This window comes from Calypte anna, chromosome 4A (genome assembly GCF_003957555.1).
Source record: "Calypte anna isolate BGI_N300 chromosome 4A, bCalAnn1_v1.p, whole genome shotgun sequence".
Taxonomy (NCBI): Eukaryota; Metazoa; Chordata; class Aves; order Apodiformes; family Trochilidae; genus Calypte; species Calypte anna.
In genome coordinates this window covers 2,871,953-2,898,292 of record NC_044248.1, presented here as the reverse complement: position 1 = coordinate 2,898,292, position 26,340 = coordinate 2,871,953, and the positions used below count along the sequence as shown (strand labels likewise).

Genomic DNA, 26,340 nt, shown 5'->3' with positions numbered 1-26,340 from the left:
CAACAACCAAGATCTTAAAATCACTTTTCTACTCAAAGTAAATAGTGCTAAGCTGTCCTAAAAAAAAAAAACAAAACAAACTAGGCCTGATTTATATGCCTCAAGAAAAGCATTACTTTACAATATGTATTTTCTTGTCCTTTGTCTTCTTAAACTAGATTTTTGCCCCTGCATCAGCAGAATTGAAATGAACTCACTGAAGTGTTTCCATAAACAAACTGGAATGACAGCAGGAATTCTTCCCATGTCTGCATACAGCAGAAACACAGCCTACCAGGCTGCATTCCTACAGCACTATGGAAAACAGAGTATGGTTACCTAGGTCACTTCAGGACCTTTACAGGATGCTCTTTCTGGGAGCAATATCTCATCACCAAGAAGCCAGACAGAGCTGATACAAAAATACTATGGAAAAAAGCCCAGCCCTACTGGGAAACAGAATATTCAATTTTACATTGAATAAATTCCTTATGCTTAAATGTGTAATTTACCTCTTTTTACACAAAACAATTTCTGGTCACTGTTACTCATATTTTTCAGTTTTTGGTAAATGATGAAACCAGCCTGCAAAAGAAAGGACAAAAAAAAAAATTAGTACTCTGTAGAGAAACAGTATCTTTAACAAAAAAATCCCTAAGAATTCAGCAAACCATTGCACAAACACCTTGTGAACAGGAAATTCTGACCTGCTGGCCCACACCAATGGTCAGTGGTCACCCTTCCTGCAGTGCCCATCACTACCAGGTTCTGCTTTACAGAACACCTCACAAAAAGGCCAAGTTCCCCCATCTTGGTGGATACTCCTCTGTAGATCCCAGCACGGTTATCTTAGAAAGTCAGCTGCAAAAAGAGAGAGCTCCAAGTCTCACCATCTGCTCCACCTCATTCAGATTTTATGCTGTGCTCCAAGAGAACAGCTACGAGCCTGCCATGGTAGATACTGTGTGGTTAATATTTCCCTTGATATGAATAATGAGTTCTAAGAGGAAAACACAGCCTAAGGCCAGGAATGTGCTAATTAGGCTACACATGTTCACCAAAGCCTCTTAAAGAGGCAAGAGGAAGAAACAAGTGACTCCCTGGTGTTTTCCTGGGAGGCTCCAAAAGGCAGCCCAGGTGAACTGAGCAGCACAAGACAGAGGCATTGCCTGGAAAAAGCTGGCTACAGCAGCTGTACCAAAAATAGAGCTCCTTCCCTCACTGTTTTGGGGCTGAACAGGTGCCAACACCCCCCCCAGTTTCACATTTAAATGAACCAGTAAATATGCAATGCTTCCAGAGACAGAAAACAGAGACCACTGTCTCACTTCCCTTCTTCTGTCTAATCTCATCACAGAAATAAAAGCCCGAGGGGGTTTCATTTTCCTGTCAGAAAGAATGATTTTCTCCCAGGAAGGCAGCACCCAGCAGCACACTGGTGAAACCCTTCACAGAACTGCAGGAAAATGGTGAAAAAACAAGAGCTGGAAAAATCCATATGCAACTAAATTACTCTTCTAGTAATCTTAGTTAGTGCTTAGTAATCTTAATAGTACTCTTCATCCATACTGGGGTTCTGTATTAGCCACTAGAGAAAGCTGTATTTCTTCAGAGTTCTTGATTTATTTATTGTAGATTTATTAATAATTTATTGTTTCTTGCATGTTATATTTAGCAGAATTTTGGTTGATTAGCAGCTCCAGAAAGATGACCAAAAAAACCCCAGTAGAAAGCAGAGCCAGAAATGCCAACAAGCTGCAGTGAATACCTGCAGGCCAGGGAATCAAAAATAATTACCCACTCCCCACTTCTTCAAGTGATTAGTGTGCTTAAACACACATCAGGCGTGTTACACCTGGGTGTGATGATCAAACTGGAAGAATTCAGCCTTATGTCCTACAGACAGGTATAAAATTCACCTGACTGCTCCATCAAAACTCACTTCCCTGAGGTGACAACTTGGGAGTCCAGATGGAGAGACTCCCCAGGCACACTTGTGAGTGCCACTGTTACTTGGCACATCCAGAGCACAGCAGAACTTCCAGGAGCTTTGCTTTCTGAAGAGACTTCACTAAAAAGGCAGATATTGCAACATCATGGAGCATTCATAGAATCACAGAATTGGCTGGGTTGGAAGGGACCTCAGAGATCATCAAGTCCAACCCTTGATCCACTCCCGCTGCAGTTCCCAGCCCATGGCACTCAGTGCCACATCCAGGCTCTTTGGAAAGATCTCCAGACACGGAGAATCCACTACTTCCCTGGGCAGCCCATTCCAATGCCTGATCACCCTCTCCAGAAAGAAATTCTTTCTCATCTCCAACCTAAACCTCCCCTGGCACAACTTGAGACCCTGCCCTCTTGTCTTGCTGAGAGTTGCCTGGGAAAAGAGCCCAACCCCCCCCTGGCTCCAACCTCCTTTCAGGGAGTTGGAGAGAGTGATGAGGTCTCCCCTGAGCCTCCTCTTCTCCAGCCTCAACACCCCCAGCTCCCTCAGCCTCTCCTCATAGGATCTGTGCTCGAATTATGAGGTAAGGACCTGACAGGGGGCTTGAGGAGGCTGTGAAGTGGAGTTTCTTCCATCTATATTAAAGTTTTAATGGGTAACATTCTGCAGAATACTCTCTTCAAGTGATTCCAGCAGCAAGAACCAAGCACAAGGATTGCTACCTCCAACAGAGAAGGCACCATGGAGCTCTGGATGAACACAGATTTAAAAAGACAGGCAAGGAACTGGCCAGCAAGCTGCTTGGTGGCATCTCCACCTTTATGCTTCCCATACCCACAGCACACCTCAGTCTTCCTCCATCCAGAAAGGCATTAAACCCAGCAGCTAACAGCACCCTAGAGAAGGAATTCATTGGACATGAGTGGAACAGTGATCCCTCCTGGTACATACATAGGCATCTGTGGCTGCATAGAGTTTCTGCTCCTCCTGGAGTGGGAAGGTTTCCCAGTTACTGCAGCGGACAGACTTATCCTTCAGGAGCTGCTTGCCAAAGAGGTGTTTCACCAGACCATTCAGACTCCAGGTCTCCTTACACTTCAGCTGGGAAAAGTAAAAAAAAAACCCAAAACAAAACAACAAGAGAACTTGTTTAATGGAGAAAAAAAAATTGGACCCAGCAGAATATATTCCTAGAAGGAGTAAATTGTACCTAAGCCCTCATTAGAATCAAAGAGCTCTGGGTTAGTCAGAACAAAAGTTTCTCAAAACAAAACAAAAAGTTTCTCTGACTGCTCTCCAGGCCTAATTCTGCTCTCATCAAGTTACAAGGCAGCTCAGCCATTCCAAAGCTGTACTTGCCTGCCCTGAAAATGTGTTGTTAGAGGAGACTGCTGCGTTGTCAAGCTGGAAAGATGGTGTTAGGGCCAAATGAGTCTAAGCAATGTGAGGTGGAGCCATCACATAACCAAAAATAGGAAATAGTTGTATCATGCAGGCTCCAGGTTGATGAAAGACTTCAACAGCAAAGCCCCCTCTCCTCCAGAGTTTTCCTGTTATTTGCCTTTCTAACTACAGAAACCCATTACCAAACACCAATAATTTCATCTGATATAAACAGAGGAATACTCAAGTCTGCCTGTTAAGTCTTTTGTCACCTTCTGCAAGTCCAAAACCATGAGAGATAAGAGGAAAGCAGTTCCAGACCACACTGCTCAGGGTGTTGGAAGCCTCCAGAAGCCACCACACTGCTGGTTTCAATTCCTTTTGTAACCCTCCCTGTCTCTCACAGTTGCTATTGTCTTAAGAGCATGTTTGGGAAAGTTGCTTTCAGCCCCCAAGGAGCCAGGACTCACAGGCTATGCCAGCCCACAGCACTTGCAAAACATGCAGAACTGTCATCCCTTGCAGCAGCATTGCAGCATTATCAGCTCATCCCCTTAAATCTGGTAGGAAAAAACCCACACAACTTACCATCTCTTCATTTTGGGTCCCCCCAGTCCTCCCCCCCTCACACTGTGCCATTATATTTAGCCTAATCCTTTGTTCTTTCAAGCTTCACTTTCAAGTTTATTTTCAGCTTGTTTTCTCTTTAGCAGAAGACTTTAAAGCTGCTATCAGAGATCACATTGCTCATCTTCATAACAAATTATCCTAAAGACAGATACTGGGATTACAACATTAAAAAAAAAAAAAAAAAGGTGGTGATGAACTGAGGAAACTGCAAGTCTGAACAGAAACAGCTCCTTCAGCAAAAGTTTAATTTGTACACCTTCCTACCCAGCAGGAACTGGAATGTGAAGGCAGCTCATCTGGAGATCACTGCCCCAAATGCAGATGAAACTTCACATTCCCCTCTCCCTCCCTGAGATTTAATTATAGGTAAAGCACAGAAAGGTGTGAGAAGCATTAATCCCAGGCATAAATCCCTCTGCTCCACTAGAAAACTAACTGCTATTAACCTACCAAACATCAACCAAAAAAAAAATGCACAGAAGGAAAGAGAAGTGCAAGGAGAGACTGAATAAGGCAAGGAAAAGCTCTGCATGTACAAGAAGACAGAAAAGCTTTAGGGCAGGCTGGGGGTATCAGGATGGAATGAGCCTTTTGCTCTCTTCCCTAATAATATGGCATAAATCTGCCTCCACCAAATGGTATCCAACTCAAACCCAGCTGAACCAAAATTCAGAAGCAACACCACAGCTAAGCAATGGGGAACTGCAGCCACATGAGAGCAGAGGCATCACCAACCCCAGAGTCACAGAAACCAAGGTATTTCCCTGGCTCCAGCTCATGTGGCAAACTCCTTTGCAGAGCAGGACTTAAGGTCACCCCAGATCTCTGCTTCATTCCACAGCACACGTTTGCCATCAGAATTTAACTCCTATTGCCTCCTTTCTGTGCAGCCCAGTAAGGAGATTTCCCCCCCATCACAAAAAGGTTTGAAGTTTTACTTTCTCATTAGCAAGGTCAGCCAGCTCCACAAAGCTCTTCAGTTTGATTTCAAAGTCACTCAGCAGCTTCCATTGATCTCCCTCAATTCCTACTCCAACTTTTTTAATTGTTTCATCTTCCAGCAGTCTTTTGAGTCCCTTGGGAAAACCTAAAATAGATTAAGCCCAAACATGAGAAACTAGATACTGGAAGATGCCAGAAAGTCTAATGGAAATGATCAAATCCTAGCACAAAGGCCATCTGCAAAAACCTGTGCTTTTTGGGGGGAAAAAAACCCCCAAAGTTGCTCTGCTTATGTGACTGTTTGTACCCTGAGATGACTAAATCCAACACCAATTGGCTGTCATATCTGAAACACACAAATTCATTTTGGATCTGGAAACAAATCAAGAAAAAAAAATTAAAACAACCTTATTTTGTCTTACTGCTCATCAAATCACACCACGAAAAGGCAACCTGTAACTGGAAAAGTATTTTAAATTCTCAGAACTGGATACTCATGAAAGCAAATACAATATTAATACTTTCCACATTATCCCTTCCCAGGTTTTGCTATTTCACATACCCAGGAAACAGTTTAAACCATAAGCAGAGGGAATGAGCAGGAAAATAGATTCTGTGGAAGAACCCCATGGGCTGGTCTGATACCAGCATCAGGAAAACAGAATTTCCCAACCAGATCCTTCACCAAGCCCAGACAAGTCAGTCCTATAAGCAAGAAAAAAACCACTCAAGGATGTACACAGATGGTTTATTTTGATGAATCCCAAACTGATGGCACAGCACTTCTGGATCAAAGGATATTTTCAGGTTTACAGGACTGAATCCAAGCATGCAGCTTTGGTACCTGGTGTTCTATAGGAGCAAACAGCCACAGACACTTGGACAAAAGCAGCTTTTTCCTCCCCTCTGTGTTTGTTTCCATTTATGTTTTAGAGCATCTTATTTAAATACCTACTTTCAGGAACCCTCAGCTGGATACCTTGGATTAATCTCGAGTGTAATTCCAGTACCTACCAACATCCAGTGTTGCACAAACACAGAGCACTCAATACCTGCCCTGCTTCTGAGCTCCAATTTCCCCTTTTCACTCCTGGGCTGTGTATTTACACACTGCAACAACTCCACTGCACCACTGCAATTGGTATTTTTTCTAATATTTTAGATACTTTTCTAATTATTTTGCAATATTTTTACACAGCTACCTCCACACTGCTACAGCCACCACTGGACAGGCACCTCTGCAACTACAGCCACAACCAGCTGAGCTGGGGGCTGGGAAGACACAGCTCCAATCCAAAGGTTTAGGAAACCTGCAGCAGCCTAGTGCTGGAAGATGCAAAGTACAACACTGTCAGGGCACAACATGGAAAATCCTCTCTGAAGGAGGTAAATACAGCTGTGCTGAATAACAGCCTGCAACATCCACAGCTGACTTGCTCAGCAAGAGAGTTTCACCTAAGAATATAACCATTAAAACCTTCAAGGATGGGGACTTCCCAATAGAAGACTTGTGCTCCATTTTTACCACTTCATTTCTAGAAAAGTGACTGGATTAACTGAAAACAGCCAAGACTAAACAGAGGCTACAATCTGAGAAACAAGCCACATGTTTTCACAAGTCTGGGAAGGGGAAAAAAAAAAAAAAAAAAGAAAAATTATAAAGAACTTTCCTGATAATAAATATAATTTGTCCTTTATACCCAGTCCAAGAACTCTCCACTCTTCCTCCTGCAGAAATAAACTTTTTTTTTTCCCCACCCCAACAAAAAAATGGCCTTATCCAACTGACTCATTCTGCCAACATCTCCATTCCTGGAGATCATTATTCTGCATAACAACCAGAAACTGGCTGTGGTTCCTGCAAGAAGGTTGACATCTCACTCAGTTCAAAGTGCATCTCCCATGGGCAAGAACAGAAATGTTTTTTAAAAAATGATTCAAGGAGGAAGCACCCACTCCTGCTGTAACACACAGCAGCCCACATGCAACTGTACTCTGCATCACCACAACCATCTCCTCTGTTAGAAACAAAAGCATTTCAGCTCTTTGTGACTCCTCTTCCCTTTGCTTCCTTTCCTCAAACCTCTCTCTTTTTTGTCTGCTGGTACCTTCCTGCCTCCCAGATTGAATAGCCTCCAGCAATTAAATTTTCCACCCCATTTGCTATAAATGACAAAGGATTGAACACCAACATTAAAATTATTGCCATTACACCTTAGCGTGCACACCCCAGGGAAATCAGAGACATCTCACAGGCATAGTTTCAATCTAACATTCAAAGCAAAGGTTATAAAACTGCAGCCTCCTTCCCTCATTCTTATTTTCCCCATTTGGAAGCTTTTATTCACTGCTGGAATGAATTCAGACTCTGCTGAGCACATCACATCCATCCACACCCCTCCCCTCCTCTCCCCACAGCTGCATCACACCAGGTATCCAACATCCTTCTCCCAATCCCACGTCACAAAATGCAGGAATGGGGAAGGAACAGCAAGACAGCCACCACTTTGGAGGGGTTTTGTGACTGGAGCCAAATGAAGAAAGAAACACAGCCTGCTAAATATAAACCCATTGTTTATCTTGGCACTAAACAGAGCTCGTTCCATGAGCAGGGAATTTACTGCTTTTAAACCACACTAAAATATTCATTCCCAGAGAGAAAAAAAATCACCCCCCATGTAAAATTCTTTTGCCTTGTCCAGCATCTAAGACTGGGCTAAAATCCCCTTGAAATACATAAGCAGTACTCTGAGAATAAAGCTCTTTGTTACAGGTGGGAAAGGGGAGAAGGATTTTTATTACCACAACCTAATGTGAAATATCAGCCTTTGCTCAGGGCTGAAATTCAAACTTAACCCCAAGAACCAGAGGGCAACTCAAACCTTAAGTTAAAACAAAAAAAAACAAAGGAGGAAGTACAGTACCTGCCATTGAAGAGATGTGAAACAAATAACACTTCTCCTCAGTTACACAGATCTGGATCACAGCTATTTTTGCCATTTTTCCTTTGGTATATGATGGTGGCCACTCAATGTCAAACCCAACAGCAGCCCCCTCTGATAAACTCTGCCTGAAAAGAAATGAATCTTCTTCACATTTAGCTCCTCTACCAGGACTTAAAATACCCAGCCTGAAGTCATCTTAGGTGAAGATGATGAAGAGAATGACAGCCAGCACATCCCTCAGATGTACAAGACAGAAACCATTTTAATATCAAGACTGTAATGAGGTGAAATTCCAGCTGGTCCCAAAAGCTCCAAGAAACCCTTCAAACCTCAGAGGATCTGCAGAGCAAATGGTAGTATAGGAATTCTAGGGAACCAGACAAGTAAAAAAGGTGATGGAATAGTTGATGTTCCCTTAAAAGCTTTCTCTTTCTTTACCCCACTGCACTGAACATCCCACCCCACCTCTCAGAAGTGTGAGCTTTGCTATACAAAAATGTGGGGGGAAATAATTCATTTTTATCATGAATTTACTGCTTTTTCTGAATTCATAACTGGTGACTGTATGTTTGAACACATATGGGTCATGTCTTAGAGCTCACACTTCCAGGGAAAGTCACTGAAGTCCATGGATCTCTCCACACTGTGACAGGCAAAAAAAACAAATAATCTGCATTACAGCCTTCACTGCTGCTGCTCAAAGGGGCTGCAAGGTTCAGTGGTGTCACCTCCCACAACAAGACCAAATGAGAAACTATTAGCTGGGCAGCATGCAGGAAAAAGCCATTTTGAAACCAGCAGTCACTGCAGGTGAAGCAGGGATCCCTCTCCCAGGGACCATCATGAGGCAGCCCCACAAAACAAGAAAGTCACCACCACCAGATGCTTTCTCTGCTGATGCCTGCAAACATCAAATGCCTGATCAGCTGGAGGGGACAGAGAGAAGAGCCAAGCCTTCTTCAGGAAGAACTCCAAAAAGAGGAGAAAAATCCCCACAAAACCTAGCAAAACAGACTAAAAGCTCTCACCTGATATCTTCTGAGAGGAGGGAGCAGTCGCTGGCTTCGTAGCTGTAAAGGATGGAGCCACAGAACTGGAGGAAGGGCAGCCCATCCTCCAAGAGGCTCCTCTGAGCACCTGGGTTCTGTCCAACAACATTTGGGAGAGGCCCAGTTACCAGCAGCCCACACAGACCCCTCACCCAACTCTAATGCTGCTCCCCAGCAAGGCTGGCACCAGCCACTCCCCAAACCCAGCAGCAGAACCTCACTGCCCAGGCAGGGAGGGTTAAAAATGGGGTGATCCCATTGGAAAAAGCCCCTGTTTCTCTTCTGAACCCCAAGAATTGGGACAGAAATCATTAAAACTGAATTTTATCCCTCGATTCAGTCCATCTGGATTCTCCCCACCAAAGAGGAACACCCAGGAACAAGGAGCCATTTTGTAGCAGCGCCCAAAACCCCTGCAAGGCAACTTCAGGTGCTGAGAAATTTGAGGGGGAATGGAAGGAAATGGACAATCATTTGTTAATTACCATAATTAAAAAGCCATTCAGATCTGGTGAGGCCAAAATCTTCTGACTCATCTCTTTCAGTACAGCCCTACAGGCAGCTGGCACTTGTTTTTACCCTTTTACACCGTTTTTCTGGTGCTTTTTCAGAAGCACAGCTGCTAAAAGTGGCTGAAAAAAATTAATTTGAGCTGCAAAAGTTGGGATAATTCACCTGAAACAACCTTCAGGTTGGTTAAAAAACCACAAGGAAGCTACAACACCAGGAAGAACAAATGGAGTTAAATATCACACTTGGAGAACAATCTGGTCAATCAAAAGGGGCCACACCAAAAAGAAAAAGAAAAAAGAGGTTTAAAAACACAGTTCCAGAAGCAATAAATTGCCTGGAAGGGGGAAAAGACCCAAAAACCAAAGCAAGATGCTGCTGGTTTCATGCCTGCACAACAAAAAAAAAGTTTCCTCCAGGTAAGAAAGGGTGAAAGTTTAATCAAAAGCCTCCCTCAAGGAGCTGCTGGAGGCAGGGTGCCAGAGCACAGAGGCAAATGGAAGTCCTGCTGCTTTTAACCCAGATTTTGTAATTAACACCCATGCTACTAATTCTTAACTCCCATTTTCTAGAAGGCAAACTGCTGAGCTGAGTCTTCTGCTTGTCCCTCATTAATTAGTTTTCTAATTGTTAAAGCAGTTTCAGGCCTTGCAGGGGGAGGGCCCTTCTAGGGGGAGATTTTGGTGCTGGAACTGCTCAGGTGAAAAAGAATCATCCAAGGACAGAGGAACATTCTGGGGACACCAGGAATTTTTAACATAATTCTGACAACCCAATTAATTGCTCTGATGTCTCTGAGCTGCAAAACCACCTGAAGGTCTGAGGATGTGCAAGGGAGGAGAAACAGAGGGGCCTCACCAAGATTAACAGCCCTGCCAGGCTACAAATTGGAGCTCTCAAAGTACAGGGATTAAAACTCTCCAGCAGTGCACCAAGAGATCACTTCAACTCAGGAGTTTTGGGACAAAAAAAATCCAGATTGTTGGGAAGAAATTCCCAGAGTTAGCAGCAACAGCCTTTGGCCAACACGTGGTTATTTTCATAGAATCCTAGAACTGGCTGGGTTGGAAGGGACCTCAGAGATCATCAAGTCCAACCCTTGATCCACTCCCGCTGCAGTTCCCAGCCCATGGCACTCAGTGCCACATCCAGGCTCTTTGGAAAGATCTCCAGACACGGAGAATCCACTACTTCCCTGGGCAGCCCATTCCAATGCCTGAGCACCCTCTCCAGAAAGAAATTCTTTCTCATCTCCAACCTAAACCTCCCCTGGCACAACTTGAGACCCTGCCCTCTTGTCTTGCTGAGAGTTGCCTGGGAAAAGAGCCCAACCCCCCCCTGGCTCCAACCTCCTTTCAGGGAGTTGGAGAGAGTGATGAGGTCTCCCTTGAGCCTCCTCTTCTCCAGCCTCAACACCCCCAGCTCCCTCAGCCCTTCCTCACAGCAATTCTGCTGGATCCCTTCACAGCCTCCTTGCTCTTCTCTGGACCTGCTCCAGCACCTCAAGCTCCTTCCTGAGCTGAGGGGCCCAGAACTGGACACAGGACTCAAGCTGTGGCCTCACCAGGGCTGAGCACAGGGGCAGAATCCCTTCCCTGGACCTGCTGGCCACGCTGTTCCATTTTAGTTAAAGGTACTTTGAAAAAGCTGATTCATCCCAAAAGTCCAGAAGAGAAGCTGAATTTCATGGCTGCTCCTAGGGCAAGGCAGCAAAAAACATTCCCAAGGATCAGAGGGAAAGGTCTGACCAAAATCCTGGGGTTTTATCAGCAGCCTGGGGGATGACATACCTTTTTATCACCCCAAGCTGCCTCCTGGCTTTGTGTCAGCATCCACTGGGGGTATTTGTTCTGCAGAGCAGGAGTTGGCAAATCCATTTCAGTCGTTTTCCAGGCTGTTGCTTTTACATTAAAAACAAACAAAGAACAAAAAGCATTAAATAGGCTGTGCAGAGTCAAGCTGCTGCTGCTGCCATCAGGCCAGAAGAACACTGCCCTAAAACAACTTCAATCATTTTGGTGTGGGAGGAAGGGAATTCACAGCAGAAGAGATTCAGGAGCTGTCCACATGTAAGAAAAAACAAAACTGAAAAGAAACCACCAGGGAAACCTCTTAAAAGTACTAAAGAGAAAGGAAGTTGTGTCTAGTTTGAGAGAGATCAGTGTCTAGGAACAGAGGATTACACCTACACAATTAATTGGTCATTAATTTGATTTATCTGGTGTTTTAGGTAACAGCCTCCAAGCTTCAAGGCCCTCAGCTGCATCTGCTGATAAACCAAGTCAGAAAAACCCCAAAGAGCCCCCAGCCTCAAGCCCTCCCTGCAGAACTCAGGGCTGTGAGCCCACCCTCAAGAGAAGAAAATCAAGAGAGAATATTTGGGGCACTCTACAGCCCAACAAGGCCCATGCTGAGTGCTCAGGCCCCTGGTATGGGCTGGGTGATGCCTGAGGAAAATTCAGGATTTACCAGCCCTGGACTCCAACAGAACCAGCTCAGCAAGCAGAGGTAGAGCTTATCCCCGGGGCACATTCCCTGGAAGGAGGAGGCACTCCACAGGGAGGTGAGGAAGTGTTTTCAGGAAGAGGGGGGTGGATTTTCACCCCCTGACAATTGAGGGTTTCTTGCAGGGAAGCAGAGGAAGATTTCCCAGTTGTGAGCCAGTGATGACTGAATTAGAGCTGCTCCAGCTCCTCCTGGGGTTTAGAAAACCTCCTGGAGATGGAGCAAAACAGCTCAGAAAGAAGAAGTTTCTCACCCTGCTTCTTTCCACTCAGTGCACTTTAACAGAACCAGACTGTGAGTGTCTTCATAAACAGCAAACCTTTCCAGCTGTGCTTCCTCACCCAGGAAATCTAAATTCCAGGCAGGACACGCAGAGTTTCCACTCTTCAGCACTCAAAGACATCTTTTTATTTTTTAAAATTTCTTACATGGACCAGGCAGAACTCTTGCCTTGGTTCCCTGCCCACTTCTCAAGTGGCAGAACCAAGAAGACACCAACTTCAGCACTGACCCCCTCAAAGAGCCACTCGAGCCTTGGGTGTATCCATGCTTTTCCCTTGGAAACTGCAAAGCAGAGAGAGCAGGAGGGAAACTCGCTGCAAACCACAAAAGGACACCCGGACAACACATTTTAAAAAAAAAAAAAATTAAAAATAAGAAGAACTCTGTCAGGAACTCTGCCCTCACCACCACATTCCCCACCCTCACAGCCTCCAGCCGAGCCGCTGAGCCTGTGACATGAGCACTGCAGGGGCAGCTGCCAGCCCAGGAGGACGAACCCTGCTCGGGGCTCCCAGGGGTCCCCTGGAAACGGCCTCACAGCAGCGCTGAAACACCTCATCCCTCCCCACCCCTCACCTGGCACCTCCGGGCGGGCTCCAAGCGAGCATTCAGGGCTCACCCTCCCACCAGGAGCCTCCTCAGGGAGGCGGCTTCACCTCACCGCCCTCACCTCCCGGGACCGCAGGGCGGGAAGGCCCGGACCGCCGGGTGAGCGGCCCGGAGGTACCCGCAGCGAGCTGGGAACGGCAGCGCGGTGGCAGCGCGGTGGCAGCGCGGTGGCAGCGGGGTGGCAGCGCGGTGGCAGCGGGGTGGCAGCGGGCCCGTCCCCCCCTCCGCGCTGCCGCTCCGGGCTCCTCCGTGCTCAAGCACCGGAGAGGCCGCGGCTCCCCTCAGCGCTTCCCGCTCCGCCGGCGGCGCACACATTAAACGTCACGGAGCGTCGCGCGATGAATACGTCACGGAGCCAACCCCCCCCAAGCCCTCCGCCCCTCAGGCCGCCGTCTCCCCCAGCGGCGGCGGGAGGCGGGAGGTTACCCGAGGTGACGCGCATGCGCGGTGCGGAAGGGCGGCCCGGCGGGCGCGGGGCATTGTGGGCAATGTAGTCCTGGGTCCGGGGCGAGCCGCCCACCCTACGCCGAGCCGCCGGCGACCACCCCGCTGCTGCCGCCACCGCCGCCGCCACCGCCACCGCCGTCGTTCTCGGCCGGGCGGGGCCGGGCCGGCGGGGCGGGGCGGGGCGGGGCGGAGCAGAGCGGGCGGCAGGGGTGCGCCAGCCCCTGGCTCTGCGCGGCGGGGGGGGCGGCGGGGCCGCCGGCTGCGGGCGGTGGCGGCGGCGGCGGCTGAAGGGCAAGAGCGGCGATGGGAGCTGTGGGGTGAGTGACCGGGAGGGGAGGATGCGGGGGGGACAGCGATGGGGAGGGGTGGGGGGGCACTGGGGAGCAGGGATGGGGGCACTGGGGGAGCGGGAGGGGAAGCGCTGGGGGCACTGGGGCGGGAGGTGCGGTGATGGGGGGCGCTGGGAGCACTGGGGGGCGGTACTGGGAGCACTGGGAAGGGAGTATTGGGGTAGTGGGGCAGTGGCAGCGGCAGTGGGGGGGCAGGAGGTGAAGCTCTGGGGGCGCTGGGGCAGGAGATGAAGTGATGGGGGGCACTGGGAGGCAGTACTGGGAACACTGGGAAGGCAGTATTGAGGTGATGGGGGGCATTGGGGCGGTGGTAGTGGCACTGGGGGAGGCAGGAGGTGAAGCTCTGTGGGCGCTGGGGCAGGAGATGCAGTGATGGAGGGCACTGGGACCACTGGGAAGGGAGTATTGGGGTAGTGGGGCACTGGTAGTGGCACTGGGGGGGGAAGAAGGTGAAGCTCTGGGGGCACTGGGGCAGGAGATGGAGGGAGTAAGGGTACTGGCGGTTGCAAAACTGGCGCACTGGGGGCACTGGGGTCCAATATTGGGGCACCAAGGAGGAAGGAGGTGAAGCTCTGTGGGCACTGGGGGGCAGGACTGGGAGCACTGGGAGGGCAGTATTAGGGCAATGGGGGGACAGAGGGGTAATGCTGGGGGGCACAGGGAGCAGGGGGACAGTGCTGGTGGCACTTGAGGGGCAGGAGGTGAATCTCTGGGGGCTCTGGGGCAAGAAAGGCAGTGATGGGGAGACTGGGAGGGCTCTGGGGGTAGTATGGGGGGGGGAGTACTGGAGAGGGACCCCAGTGTCCTGCTGAGGGGTGGGTGATGGAGGGAGGGGAGAAGCACCCCCAATCCATCCCTCAAGGGCTGGGGTAGCAGGAGGGGTCAGTAGTGCCAGAGGGATGGGTCTGGGGGGCACGGGGAGGGCTGGGGGGGGGTAGGGTAGTGCTGTGGAGGGGAGGGAAGAGGGAGATGGGTGGAAGGAGAGCTGCCTGGTGTGAGGAGATGTTGGCTGGCAGGGCATCGGGAAGCGGAGCAGGGATGATGGGGAAGAACCCCCGGGATGCCGCGATGCTGCGTGCCGTGGCAGCCGAGAGGGATGCAGGCATCTTTGTAGGGAGAGCAGCACGGAGGGAGAGACAGAGAGAGAGAGACAGAGAGAGAGAGAGAGAGAGAGGAGGGAGAGACGCTGCTGAGCAGGCCCCTGGTGCTGATGTTGTCATCTGTGTCTCTGTTATGTATTATTTCCAGCTGATTGGTAAAGATGGAAAGAGGGAGAGGAGGAGGAGGAGGAGGAGGAAGGAACCTGGGAGGCTCTGGCCTGCACAGGAGCGTTTATTCCCAGTCCCAGCAGCAGTACCATTACCCAGCCTCCTCCCAGGGGGGCTGCATGGAGATCCAGGAGCTGGCTTCCAAGAGGGTGGACATTCAGAAGAAGCGATTTTACCTGGATGTCAAGCAGAGCTCCCGAGGCCGCTTCCTGAAGATCGCCGAGGTGTGGATCGGGAGAGGCAGGCAGGACAACATCAGGAAAAGCAAACTCACCCTCTCCCTCTCGGTGGCTGCCGAGCTGAAGGACTGCTTGGGGGACTTCATCGAGCACTACGCCCACCTGGGCCTGAAGAGTGGGCAGGGGCACGAGCACAGCAATGGCAAAGAGCAGCATCCCCGGCGGCGCCCGCAGCAGCAGCAGCAGCACCCCCCGCCCTCACCACCGGTGTCTGTGGGCTCTGAAGAGCACCCTCACAGTGTCCTCAAAACGGAGTACATCGAGAGGGACAACAGGAAGTATTACCTGGACCTGAAGGAGAATCAACGGGGTCGCTTCTTGAGGATCAGGCAAACCATGAGCAGAGGACCTGGCATGATGGGTTATTTCGGCCACAGCTTGGGACAGGAGCAGACGATCGTCCTGCCGGCTCAAGGGATGATCGAGTTCAGGGATGCTTTGGTGCAGCTGATTGAAGAATACGGCGAGGGGGACATCGAGGATCGTCGGGGGGGGTGTGATGAGCCCCTGGAGCTCCCCGAGGGCACCTCCTTCCGTGTGGACAACAAACGCTTCTACTTTGACGTGGGATCCAACAGGTACGGGATTTTCCTGAAGGTAAGTGAGGTGAGGCCACCCTACCGTAACACCATCACGGTGCCCTACAAAGCGTGGACACGGTTCGGGGAGAATTTTATCAAGTACGAAGAAGAGATGAGGAGGATTTACAACAGCCATAAAGAAAAAAGAATGGATGCCAGAGGGGACAGTGGTGAAGAGCAAGAGGGGCTGGAGTAGAGTGCGTTGGACTGGCCGCCTGGCAAAATCAATGAAGCAAAACAAGGAGAAATCGGTGAGAGGGACTGAGCTAGAGTAATTTCAAGTCACCCCATTTGTTTTTTTTGTAAAGTCCTTTGCTGGTAGTTCTTGCTAACTCCAGTCCGTAATGTTCTAAGAGTCTGGTTATCACCATAAAATTACACCCAAAACATCTCCCTCTTGTCTGATGAAAGTACCAACCTCCCCAGTTCGTATGAGTCAGCTGCTTCGAGTGTTGAAGACTATGGAAGTACATGTATCAGCAAAAAAAAAAAAAAATCTGGCACTCTGACCTTTAAATAGTCTAGATAAGGCTTGTGTTGCACTTCAGCATGATAGGAAAAAAAAAAAAAACCAAAACCAAAACACAACAAAACCCAAACATTATGCTGAAATGTATCAGTTTCTGCTTATGATGGGTTTTCCGGGACTGAATTCTGCCTCTGCTCTCTCAAAAAGGTGAGCAGCACAGCTGTAGGGCATTTATGGGCAAAAGAATCAACCTCGTGTGAATTGCTGGTATGTGTATGAGGAGAGGCTGAGGTTTTAAAATTGGCATCTACTGATGATTGGGTTTGAAATGATATTCTGTGCGGGTAAAACCTCCGTAACTGGTCAGACCTTTCTAACATGCTGGTGAAGAGCAGAAAATTTGGTGTTCATTTCATAGTTTTGTGCTGGCAGAACAACCCAAGTATCCCAGGGTAGCAAAGCACTCAGCTCAAGTGCTCCTCCGAATTAACGGCAAGGAATAATAACCCACTCCTCACCTCTGTGTTCTGCCCAAGCAAGGCTGGTGATTGGCTGATGGGTTGACTGATTGATTCTTCTAATGCATTTGTTCCAAAATTTCTAAAGGTGTTTTTGTATCAGCAGTGTGTTCTGGGTTCCATCAGGCAGCTGTGGAGGGGGTAGTTGGAGGGGGAGAGACCACCACGACCGAGGTGGTCTCCCAAATGTGAGGATTAATGCAGCCAGGATGTTACCCACGTGAGGAAAACACCTGGGTGGTTTTCTTCACCCACTGCCAGAGAGACCTTTGTGGGGTTTGGTGCACCACTGGGTTTATATCTAAATGGCATCTCTCTCATCCTTACCTGTGGAGCCTTTTGGAAGCCGTGGCCGATGCCGCGGCCGGTTGTCTGTCGTGTTGTTTTTACAGGGGTTGTTGTTAGGAGGTGACACCCATGCTCTGCCATCACCCCCTCACACCCACTCAGAGCTGGGGCTCTCACTGAGCAACCTGAGTCCTGACTGCCCCCCTCCAGGTTTCAGTGTCATCCCCCTGAAGCCTCTGTACCATCGGTTTGACACCACACCACATAAACCCTCTGCCCTGGGGGGGAAATGTGGACGATTACCTCTTGAGGAGGTTGATGAAAGATTCTAAAATTCTTTGTCCTTTCTTAAAATGTGAATACTTACAAGGGGCTTCTCCAGCCCTTGGGTGTCCAGCTCCCTCCCCTTTGAAACCAGCGGGAGTTTGAGCTCCAGGTACTTGGTGTTGCCCACCTTTAAGGTTTTGTCTTTTAAGTCAGCATTACTGTGTCAGATCAGATATTTATAATAATTCAAATAATTTTTTTTTTACAGAGTGGCCTAGTGTGCATGTGAACCAGCTACTTTTCCATGCACCCATGACATTTATATATATATTTTTTTTTAATGTATTTATCTCCAGACAGACTGTTCATCACACTCAGTCTGGACCCACCTGCACGCTGCACGGCCACGCTCAATCCGAATGCTATTGCCTGTTAACATCATTCAACCATGAGAAGAGTTGGGTGGGAACCAAGAGGATAATCTGGACTTTAGTTTGGGTTACTAAAACTGGGCGATCTGTTTTAACTTAAAAAAAAAACAAAAAAAAAACCAAAAAAAGAGAAAAAGAAGAAAAAAAAAAAAAAAAAAAGAAAAGCTTGCACCAAAGTCACCAAAGAACCTTTAGGAAAATGTTACGGTTGTGACAAGAAGTAAGAAAGTTAATTTCACTGTTTTAGGTGATTCCCCCTTTAGGTAAAACCACACATAGCAGTTAGAGGAACCAAGCCTCTGGCTTAGTGTCCAAAACTCCCATCTGTTTCTCTGTCAGTCACTCTTCCAGGTACTTTCTCAAGTCTGGGAGAGAAGCTCTTGCTCCACCACTTGAACAGCGAGCGGCTCATGGTGAACCAGCCAGGTGTTAAGTGAGGTCCTGGTTCCTCGTCGCTCTTAGGGCTTTGGTCCCAATGGTTTTAACAGGTCAATTAAAAAAAACAAAAACAAAAACAAAACAAGAAACAACCCAGAAACCCCACGTTAGGATAACTCAACATCCCATTATTGGTGTGAAACCAGAATTTAGTGAATGAGTCCTTGATGCAGACGTTAGCGTATCGCTGACTGCTGCTGCCCCTCACAGTGCCTGGAGTAAAATTTTAATTGATATTCCAACAAACCTGAGCTATGAATGTACAAACTTTTTATGCTCTCCTTCCCCCGTTTCTACGTGGTGTTCCTCCTCCCCTCCCAGCTCCACATCTCCCCTCCCCAGCTTACCTTTGCTTCAAGGGATCATAAAAGCTCCTACGTTGGAATTAGCCTGAGTGACCCCGTGTTGGAAGTGCTCATGTCCTCCCTGTGTTCCTGTAGTGTTGGTGAGGAAACAGTCTCACGACAGGCAGAGTGATCAGAAAGGGATATTTTCTTCACCTTTTCAAAGAAAAAAAAAACAAAAAGTTGTGAAATAGCTTTCCTTATTGCTGCCTTTTTTTTTTCCCCTTTTTTATAAAGAGCCACCTTTATCTTTAGTTAATTAATTGGCCTTCTGATGGCATTAGGTTATTATAAATATCACTGAGGATCATCTGGCTACCAGGTTGGGCTTGGTACCTGTTGGTAAACCACAAGCCATGATGTTTCCCCAGCTATGGAAAGCCCCAGTGTTTGCAGATCTTCTGGTTGGAGGGTAGGACAGACTCACTGAGAAGGTAGCAACAACAGGCTTGGAACCATGAGATTTGGAAACAAGTTCTTGGTCATTTTTGGCAGCATGTTTGGTGCCCAGAAGGGCTCATTGAGATCCTTGGGAGCACTGAATCTCTAATGCATTTTTAAATGTTTGTCCCTGATACCCTGAAACTGCCATGTCCCTTAAACTTGAGAAAACAAAAAAAAAACAACAAAACAAAACCAAGCTTATTTGCACTAGAAAGAACGGCCAAAAACAATCCTTAGGAGGACAGGGTGAAGAGCACCATTCTGAACCTCTTTTTCTCACGAGAGAATTTCCTATTCCAGCCCTCACCTCTGTTTCAAAATTGTTTGGTCCCGGCAGAAAGTCTGTCAGTTCAATAATTAAATCATAATGCACTTTATATTGTGTAAATATAATGCCAGGAGCACCTTTGTGATCCTGCCCTGGTAAGGGGATGCTTCAGTAACATAGTCTAGTGCTGAAAGAAGCCATCCCCTGCATGCACGTGTCTGCTAGGGACCTCTCACACTTGCTTGGTCCAGCTCCACTCGTGCATTAGGGGAGGACAGGCACTATACTGAGGGTCCTCTCAAGCCACCCAAGAGGGGGATGTGATTTTTATTTTTAATTATATATATTTTTGGTTGTTTTGTTTGGGTTTTTTTGTCGGGTTTTTTTATAACACTGCTATTTGCAGAGCTGCTGAGTGTCCTCAGCTCCACCAGGGCTGAGGCTCCTCACCCCATCTGCAAATCGGGCCCCCGCTGAGGCTTGAAACCAAACTTTTCCCCTGTTAAAGTCTTGACAAAGCTGAGTCCAGCAGCTCCCTCGTGCTTGGCTTTCCCTGCTGCTGGCACAAAAGCTGGGGCAATCCCTAAAAACCTTATCCTGGGTGGAGGAGGCTGCGGGGGCTTGCCCAGCAGCCAAGGGGGGTTGTGTTGAGTCCAACCCATCGAGCTGGCTTTCTCATTAAAAGTAGAGAGGCAGGAGCTTGCTAAGAAAGGGTTGGGAAGTGTTTTAGGCTGGTGCAGTGAGGGTGTCCCACTGGAATGGCCAAACCCTCTGTGGTGGGTTCCTCATGTCATGTCTGGCTGACGGACTTGGCCCAGCCAGAAGCTGCAGTGGTTGTTGGTACCCTACTCGTCGTCGTGTTCCTTATCTGTATCCAATATATACCTGATTCATATCCACATATAGGCATTAATATATTTATGTGAGTATATTGTAGCCTGTAGTAGCTGGTAGCAAAATAATCTTATTTATCTGAAGTGCGTGGTCTAAAGAGAGGGCAGCTTTCTCCTACTACCCCTCTGGATAAATGTGTTGTTTCACCCAGAGCTGGTTGCGTGCGGTGGTTGGTGGCAGCCCTTAAAAGTTTATCCCTCCTTCCAAGCCCTCTCATCCCTTAGTTTTCTCAGCAAGGCTGCAAGGGAAAACATAGTGGAAAGAAGGCAAAACTCTTCCTTGGAGGAGTCTTGGAGGTGAGAGCTGTAAGGAGGAGGCAGCTGCAGGTACTGCTGGACACATCGTGTTTCAACGCCATCTTACAGTCCCCTGGCTCTGCAAACCTGTACTACCATGTTCATGAAATCCCAGCTGGAAGTGCTAAAAAACTGTTCTTTATACAGAACAAAACAAAAAGCAAAACCCAAGCAATTACCAAAATCAATGTCAGCACACTTCTGTTCCACTAAAGATGTCATAGTCTAATGATTGCATCTTTTTTTTCTTTTTTTTTTTTCCCTGTGGCTTATTGAAGTGACCTACACTGACAGGGAAGGGAGTTGGTAGTGGTTAGGAAGCCTACTGCTTGCTCGACTTCCAGCCCTTTTATCTAAACATAGCAATTTTTATATCAGAAAAAAGGTTTGTTATTATGTATTTTTACTGGGCAGGTTTTGCACCAGGTCAAAAATTAATGAATAAGTGGTTTCAGTTCCATGGCATTCCTACTTTTGCTGTACATACAGTATATATGTAGAGTTTATAAAGTGATTCTGAAAGCAAATTATACCTTCCCTTTAATTATCTATGCTGCTTCCTCTGAGATTCAAATGCCCTTTATTTTTAATTACTTAATGTGTTGTGATGTCTAAAATTCACTTTCCTGCTCCTGCCCCTCCATTCCTTTCAAGTAAAGGTTGGGTTGGAAAGGAAGAGTTTATCCAAGGGAGAGTGCAAATAGAGGCTGTGCAAGCAACTTGGATGAACCTGGGCCAGGCTGTCACCCTGCAGCCTTTGTCAAAGCAAATTGTCCCTCCAGTGTCCATCCCAACAGGGGGAACACTGGCACTGGAGAGAAAACCTCATCCAGCACATCCTGGGAGTATTTCCTGGGAGAGCATGGTACATCCCCATGGATACCTGGCAGGCTGGGACCATGGGCTGTGTCCCTTGGATGGGTGTGTTGGTTGGTGGTGGCTTGAGGTGTAACAGGTTGTTTCTTGGCTGTAGGAGGTTCTCTGCATTGGGCAGTGGGTCAGTGGTCTTCACGTTGTTGCGTGGCGATGTCTCCTGTTGTCCTTTCATCTGGAGTCCTTAAGATTTCATGGCCTATGTGCAAAAACAAGAACATTTGAGCAGCTGGAGGAAAAAGATCCACCCTTGAAGCTTTTTTTCCTTTGGCGTCAAAGTGAAACCTGTCTGGGACTGTGGTTTGTTGTCCAGAGAGAGGGTTGAGGCCTCATCCCTGGAGATGTTCAAGGTGAGGCTTGAGGAGGCTCTGAGCAACCTGATCTGGGTGAGGGTGTCCCTGATACTGCAGGGGTTGGACTGGGTGACCTTGAGAGGTCCCTTCCAACCCAAATCATCTTAGGATTCATGTTAGAGGTCTTGGTTGCCCTCCTCATCCCACACACTTGCAGTTTGTTATCACTTAGCCCACTGGTGCTGTGAGCTCATGGCTGAGAACATTTTGGGGTGATTTGGTCTTGCCTAAAAATGGTTGGATTCTGTTCTGATCACAGGAAAAAAGCCTACCCCAAACAAGGTGCTTCTGGGCTCGGGTGTTTCAGCAAAAGCTAAATGCAGCTCTTTCACCACTCTTGTTTCTCCAAAATCTACAGCAGCTTTCATGGGAGAAATAATGAGAAGAATTTTTCTTCCTAAGACTTGGTCACACCCATGTCCAGTTCCCCTCCTGGAATAAGGCAGCAGTGTTTAAAAGCATGGTGGTAAAATAAACCATCAGGAACTCCTGATAGATGACACAGATTAAAAGATTTGTTTTCCAGAAATGTCAAAGCATAAATTGAGGGGTTTTGGGGGGAGTCGTTTTGGCGTTGCTGTGATGGGTGTAACCAGATTGTTCCTTCCACACGCCGAGGAACCACAGGGAATGTGACCTTGAGGCCTCGGGGCTCTCTTGTGTATGTTGACTTCTAGAAAGGTGCATGCTGGAGGTACCTCCTGGCCTTCTTCTGCTTGCTGGACCTGCTTTGTGTTTGGACTGTATGCAGAGCACTGGCCTGGCCTCCAGGTGCCTGGCTGCCACTCCAATAAAACCATTGTTAACGCTTTGCTAATTCATCTTCCTAATTGCTAGGCTACCTCAAAGTGCTTGGAGTGGCCACAGGGAACAGAGTAGCTGCCCTAAATAAAAGATGAACTCAGTCTTTTAGGTGCTTCAGAGCCATCCTGTGTCCTAATATTTGATGAGGGAGGATAGTGGCTCCTGCCTTGGAGCTGTTGGTTGGAGACACAGCTGGTCAGGTGGGTTTCTTAACCACAGTTGGGGAAATCCATCCCACAGGCAGAAGTTTGTGTCAAGCTGCCACTTCATCTCAATCATTTGCCACGCAGAGATTAATTGGAGGACAGGCTTGCCCTTCCTGTCAGTCACTGGAAGGTGGCTCAAGCCAAGGCTCTTCCCAGTGCTGATGTGACAGCTGTGAATTTGTGTGTTTGACACACAAGTTGGCAGAGAGAGAAGGGAGAGAGGAATATTAAATGTATGCACGTACGTGTTAAAACCTCTACTTTTTTTCCCTGTTTCCAGGAGGTCCTTCTCTTTTCCTACGTTCAAACCTTAGCTGTCTTCTTTTCTGTTGTCTGTACTGGAGATGTTCAAGGTGCAACACAAGCAGGGGGAGAGACTTCACCAGCAATCCCAACCTCCTACACCAGTAACACTGCACCTTGATGCCACAGACCATGTGCAGCAGCAGCATCTGCATTTCAAACCAGCAGAGGGTACATGGGGTGAAAGGCAGGAGCTGACCTCAGGCCCTTGCAAGTCATTCCCACCTGGAAGGCTGGGAGAAGGGGATGCCAGCAAGGGAAAAGGGCTTCCCACTGAGGCAGGGGAATGGGAAAGCAGGAGAGGGGCAGAGGGAAGGGGAGGCAAGGTGCAGGCTCCATGAAATGGCAGAGGATCATAGAATCATATCATAGAATCACAGGATGTCGGGGTGGAAGGGACCTCAGGGATCCCTGCTCCAACCCTTCTGATATTATTGTTTCTCTGAGATCTCTCAGCACCCCAGAGAGCTGAGACTTCAAACTTTCCAAAGTGGGGGAATCCCCCCCTTCCCCTGGGAGACCATCCCAAGGTCTGACTGTCCTCAGGGGGAAAAATTCCCTCTTGTGTCCAATGGGAATCTCCCCAGGAGCACCTTGTGCCCATTGCCCCTCGTCCTGTCCATGGGACTGTTTGTAAATAAGGAGTCTCCATCTTCTTTTTATCCATCTTTTAAGTACTGGAACATCATAATAAGGTCTCCCCTAAGCCTTCTCTTCTCAAGGCTGAACAAACCCAGTTTTCTCAGCCTCTCAGGTTGACAGTGCTTTGGTGGTGGTTGGAATAGGTGGTACTAGCAGAAAGCTTGGATCTTAAACCACTCTAGGAGACCAGGTCTCTTTGGCTGGGTCTCTGTCCTCTTTGGGACACATCCACTGGGCAGTAAGATGCTCTGCAAGCATTGAGCCTTGCTGACAAACCCAAGCAAGTCCCACAGATCTGCTTTTGATCCCACAGTTACTGCTTTTGCAGCTTTTTAAGACTCAAGTGGCTTGGCTCTTCCTGTGCTGGGAGGCTTGCCCAGGAATACCTGGAGAAGCTCAGGGGAGTGTAGAAGTCTTGGTTGCCTCTGAGGTTTGATCTTTCCAGCTCTATTTATGGATGTTCATGTGTTTCACTGGAGCCTTGCTCCCTGTGCTGCTCCCACTCACTGGGGCTGTGTGATGGAGGGTTCTGTCCTGAGGGAGCAGCTCCTGTTTCTGTTGCAGAAGAAGGGTGTTGGAGAAGGCTGGAGGGGGTCAGAGGGAAAGAAAGCAGCTTCCAAGAAACAGATTCTGTGCCTGGGGTGTGTGGCATTTTTAACGTGGCTTTTGGTGGAGGATCACCACTTGTATGGCTTTTGTTTCCCTGGGCACCAGCACTGGGGTTCTGATGTCCAGAAGTGGTCGGTGTTACCAGCTGCTGAGCACTGTGCTTTGAACTGGTGAAATGCCCTGAGAATTTCAAGGGCTCTGGAAAAGCTGTCAGCATCTCATGCTGGGCCTCCTGCTGATGGAGACTGGGTGGGTTGGACCAGATGACTTTTAAAGGTCCCTTCCAAGCCAAACCTTTCCATGATTCTGTCACTTTGGCTTTATGCTGCCTGTGCCTACGTTCCCCACCAATAAAATGGGGTGAATACCTCCCTACCTCAAAGGGTCTGATAAAGATGAGTTCATTTGCTGTGATGTTCTCATGCTGATCAATACCAATCATCTCCAAAAGCAAAACAAAAAGGACTCTGGTGTGAAATGTACTGAGTAGGTACATACACAGTGTTTGGGAAGTATGTGTAGGTATGGCTTGGGTTGCCTACAGAAGGAGGAATGAAAAGGAAACCTATCTATGCCAGGGGAGGAGGAAAAGTTGTCAGAGATAGCAGAATTAAGCTCTCTATGCAAATGTCCAAAGCAATTGGAATTAAGGTTACTCAGATAATCCTTAGTTCTAGCACTTCCTGACCTTTGATTGCTTGGTTTTCCAAACTTTTTAATTTTTTTTAAATGCTGTTTTCTATGAAGCTGTATCTATGTCCTGTTCAGTAGCACCAGGTTTTCAACAGATTTGGGGGTTCAATCCTGAATGGAGTCTCACAAACCTTGCAAGAGCTCCTCCACCTCCAAATTCCCTTCCAAGAAGGAGGATAAACCAGAGGGGGCTGAGGGCAAGGAGGACCAGAGGTTGTTGAGTGAGATGTATCCCAGCAGGCTGGCAGGAACCTCTGGAGAATGTCAGATGTGGTCTCTGCATTCAGAGGTGGGACAAACCAAACCAAACCCATTCCTCACATTGATTTTCAGCACCTACCTGACTCTAAAATTAAATATGCAAGTAGAAGGGTGCCTCTAATGGTAAAGTTGCAGGACCCACACAGCAAAAAAGTATCTATATTTTTCCCAAGCTGAACAACCTGGAAATAAATCTGCTCTTACATCTCCAGGGATGGACATCCCCAAGCTGTTGCAGTGGTTCCTTACCCTCAGATACTTCTGCTGTCCAGTTCATGTGTCCCTTACTTCCATCCAATTCCATCACTTTTTGGCCAGGCTCTTCAGAGGAATTAGGGGAACAGTTTGTTGCCTTCCTTGCTGCAGCTGTTTTACCTCATTGAAGATTCTTGGGTCTCTTCTGCCTCCTTTTCTAAGCAAATACAAAGGGGGAATTTTTAGCTCTTGTCATGTTCTTGTTTTCTGATGAGTCCCATCTTTTGAATCCAGAATTACAGAATCCAAATGTGGGAGAGGTATTTTTGCTGCAGTCTCACCAGCTTCAAGTGGAAGGATTACAAATGATACAAGGATTTGTAAACCCAGTACACTGGTGGGTTGTTTGTTTTTTTTTTCACTGCAGACCAGTTTGTAACTCTGCTTCCTCCCAGGTCCTCTTTGGTGGAACCAGTCCCGAGGCAGTAATTTCTCACTCTCTGTACTGTACTTGTTGCCCTTTAGAAAATCCAGCCTATTAAAATACCAGAGCACACATTTTCCACAAAGCTTTGCAATAGAAATCTTTTCTGTACGTGGCAGGGCAGCAGAACACCATCCATCATTCATGCCTCAGCTTATTGCTGAAGAGGACACCGAAAAAATAACCCATCAGCCTTCATTCTCCTGAATATTAAATATCCTCTGAAACACTAAATATTAGGACACCCTCCCCATCTTCACCATAGCAGCAGTAACTCTTGCCTTCACCTGTTTAAACATAGATGTGAAGAATGTGTCTGGTGACAAGACAAGCTGCCTGTGCCAGTTGCTTTGGGAGTACAGGCTTTCCCTTCTCTTTCCAAATCTCCAAGGGTTGTTACAGAAAATTGTATTTTCCTCACGCTTTAGTGGGAATGGTCAGCATAACATTTAGATGAGCTTTGATAGCTCCAAGTTTTTGGTCTGAATTGTCCCTCCTCGATGCTTATTCTGCCTCTCCTCTTTCCTGCTATCATCATTCATGCTCCATCTTTGTAGAGGCTTTTGATTTCCTGCAGCATTACTGTGGCATGG

At 47.7% G+C, this 26,340-nt stretch overlaps 2 protein-coding genes across 3 annotated transcripts in view; one reads left to right on the top strand and one right to left on the bottom strand.

Moving 5' to 3' along the window:
• WRN (WRN RecQ like helicase) overlaps positions 1-12,937 on the bottom strand; it is a 44,304-nt gene extending 31,367 nt beyond the window's left edge. The window contains exons 1-7 of one of the 2 annotated variants that reach the window (XM_030450210.1): positions 12,750-12,937; positions 11,177-11,286; positions 8,856-8,971; positions 7,807-7,952; positions 4,879-5,027; positions 2,879-3,028; positions 492-564 (exon numbers count right to left, since the gene is read on the bottom strand). In XM_030450210.1, coding sequence (XP_030306070.1) covers positions 492-564; positions 2,879-3,028; positions 4,879-5,027; positions 7,807-7,952; positions 8,856-8,971; positions 11,177-11,263 — 721 coding nt within the window. In that variant the 5' untranslated portion in view covers positions 11,264-11,286; positions 12,750-12,937. The remainder of the gene's footprint in view (positions 1-491; positions 565-2,878; positions 3,029-4,878; positions 5,028-7,806; positions 7,953-8,855; positions 8,972-11,176; positions 11,287-12,749) is intronic. The other variant, XM_030450209.1, reaches the window with a different exon arrangement.
• A 579-nt stretch (positions 12,938-13,516) lies between these two features.
• Positions 13,517-17,508, top strand: PURG (purine rich element binding protein G). The gene is made up of 2 exons (XM_030450268.1): positions 13,517-13,546; positions 14,828-17,508. Exon 2 carries the CDS (start codon positions 14,841-14,843, stop codon positions 15,861-15,863), a length of 1,023 nt encoding a protein of 340 aa, XP_030306128.1. The 5' UTR covers positions 13,517-13,546; positions 14,828-14,840; the 3' UTR covers positions 15,864-17,508.
• Positions 17,509-26,340: the final 8,832 nt, after the last annotated feature.